Consider the following 2,271-nt stretch of genomic DNA (forward strand, 5'->3'; position numbering starts at 1 on the left):
AAATTAGCATAAAATAATTTCTTGTCATGCTCATAGGTCTAGGGGACTTAGCTTTGTGCATATTCATTCTGACTCCAGGCTGAAGAAACCATAGAAGACCTAGTCTTCTCATGGGGGAGACAGCTTAAGAAGTACCAACAAACATCTGCGACTCAGGAGCCCTGTTGGCTAATAGTTGGTTCTATTAATAACTAAGAGGTTGACAGTAGTACTCCACCAGCTGTATCAGTAAGTGCTTCAAGTCATCTTGGCGTTCAGCCAGCAAGATTGTGTCGTCTGCATAGATCAGGTTGTTAATAAGTCTTCTTCTAATCTTGGTGACCCATTCTTCTTAACTCCTAACTACAATTGGCAGAAATCGGATCCAGCCTGCTGAGACAGAACTATTGTCTGATACTTGTTTTGTCCTTGTGTGGCCTTTTCAGGGCCTCTCCAGTGCAAGAGCGGCAGAGCTCCTGGCACAGGTTGGACCCAATGCCCTCAGCCCTCCCACGAAGACCCCGGAAATTGTCAAGTTGTTCAAGCAGATGGTGGGGGGCTTCTCTGTCCTCCTGTGGATTGGCGTCTTTTTGAGCTGGATCACCTATGGAATTGAGTACGCCTACCATTCGACTACCAGTGTAGATGAGGTAAGGTCCCAGCTGCTGTCCCACAGGACATTGCCAACTTTCAAACAGGGGGAGCAAACCTAGGCCTTGAACCTAGGCCTGAGCGGGCAGAGCACAGCACTTTTCCCACCAGTAAAACATTTGGCTTCCTCAGGTCTTAGCAGCAGTGTGAACATGAATGAAAAAGCAGCACACAGGCCTGTATCATGAATTCCTAGTGAGAAGATCAGCCTCTTCTCTGATGTACTTTTTTCAAATTTTCTCCTCAAAGTTAATCTTAGTCTTTAAATATGGAGAGGCATCTATGCTTGTTGGAAAGTGGGTACTAACCAGGAGGCCAAATTGGCCAATATTCTGCTAACAGTAAGAATGGACCAATGTTGTGGTAATACAAAAGACGGAAAAACTCCAGAAAAGGGAATTTGTAGGGACAGGGGACGGAGGAGTCCTGGTAGGTGTGTGGGACTAGGGATGGTAGTGGGAATTGACTGAAAACAGGCACAAGTGAGTGGGGGTTTCTTAGGTGAGAGAAATGACCACAGTGGTAGTTGTACAACTCTATAAATTTCCTTACATTAAACAAATACATAAATAATCATTAATGTGCACACTTGAAACTAGTAAAAGTTATGGTCTGTGAATGATATGGACCCACATGGCATATTCCTCACCTTTCTATGGAGACATGTCGCCACCGAATCTGGTTCACGATGCTTTGCTTTTCTGATTTTCTCCCAATCCTCAGGTGTATTTGGGTGCTGTGCTTGCTGCAGTTGTTATTTTAACGGGATCGTTTGCTTACTACCAAGAGGCCAAAAGCACCAACATCATTGCCAGCTTCAGTAAAATGATTCCTCAGGTGAGTAGAGCAGCCATCTTTCTTCTAGTGTCTGAATTACTTTTATAAGAAGAAGCATCCGTTAATGAAAAACAAAAAATAGTCAGGAGGTTGGTGGCAGAGGATCAGGTGGCTCGGGTTCTGGCGCCATTCTTGCTATCCGAGAAATCTTGAGCAAGTGACCTGCTCTCTTAGGACTCATTTCCTCATGGGCTTTGAGAGGATCGAATGAAGTAAGGGGGTCAGAGGGAACGGTTTTGTCAAGAGCCACGGAGGTTGGAAACATCGTTTGCACAGCTTCTTCTGCTGCTTCTCTGGAGGACTTGGGAAGCATTTGGACACCTCATCACAGTAAACTGTATGAGGTCAGGAAGCGTTCACTGGCGGCCAAGAAAATCAACCTGTGATTCTTTCTCTGGGGCCATTTTGTTTCCAGTCCTGAACTCAGTGCATGCTGCCCCGGATGCTGTCGCCCTGGCCACCAGTGCTCTCCCTCCACTTTACACTGGCCTGGCTGGCAGTGTGGCCTCTAAGGAGACGGCCATGAGCCATTTTAACAAAGAGCAAGGAGAACTGGGTTGTCCTTAGCTCCCCCCAAACAGACAAACACTTGTCAATCAGAAGGTGGCATTGTGGATGCAAGAGATAGAACCCTTGGCTAAACTCAGAAGCCCTACTTCATTAGAGTTTTCTCTACTTTGGCATTGAACCCTTTGGCTTCACCTTCAGTACTTTTTTTTTTAAATCGTTTTATTAGGGGCTCATACAACTCTTATCACAATCCATACATACATCAATTGTGTAAAGCACATTTGTACATTCATT

At 45.3% G+C, this 2,271-nt stretch overlaps 1 protein-coding gene across 1 annotated transcript in view; it reads left to right on the forward strand.

Moving 5' to 3' along the window:
* Positions 1 to 2,271, forward strand: part of LOC101663158 (potassium-transporting ATPase alpha chain 2-like) — a 36,306-nt gene that overhangs the window by 8,678 nt on the left and 25,357 nt on the right. The window contains exons 3-4 of the mRNA XM_013007899.3: positions 426 to 629; positions 1,354 to 1,467. Of these exons, the coding sequence (XP_012863353.3) occupies positions 426 to 629; positions 1,354 to 1,467 (318 nt within the window). The remainder of the gene's footprint in view (positions 1 to 425; positions 630 to 1,353; positions 1,468 to 2,271) is intronic.

The sequence above is a fragment of the Echinops telfairi genome, unplaced genomic scaffold (genome assembly GCF_000313985.2).
Source record: "Echinops telfairi isolate 266 unplaced genomic scaffold, ASM31398v2 ScPeMD7_2565;HRSCAF=3150, whole genome shotgun sequence".
Lineage (NCBI taxonomy): Eukaryota > Metazoa > Chordata > Mammalia > Afrosoricida > Tenrecidae > Echinops > Echinops telfairi.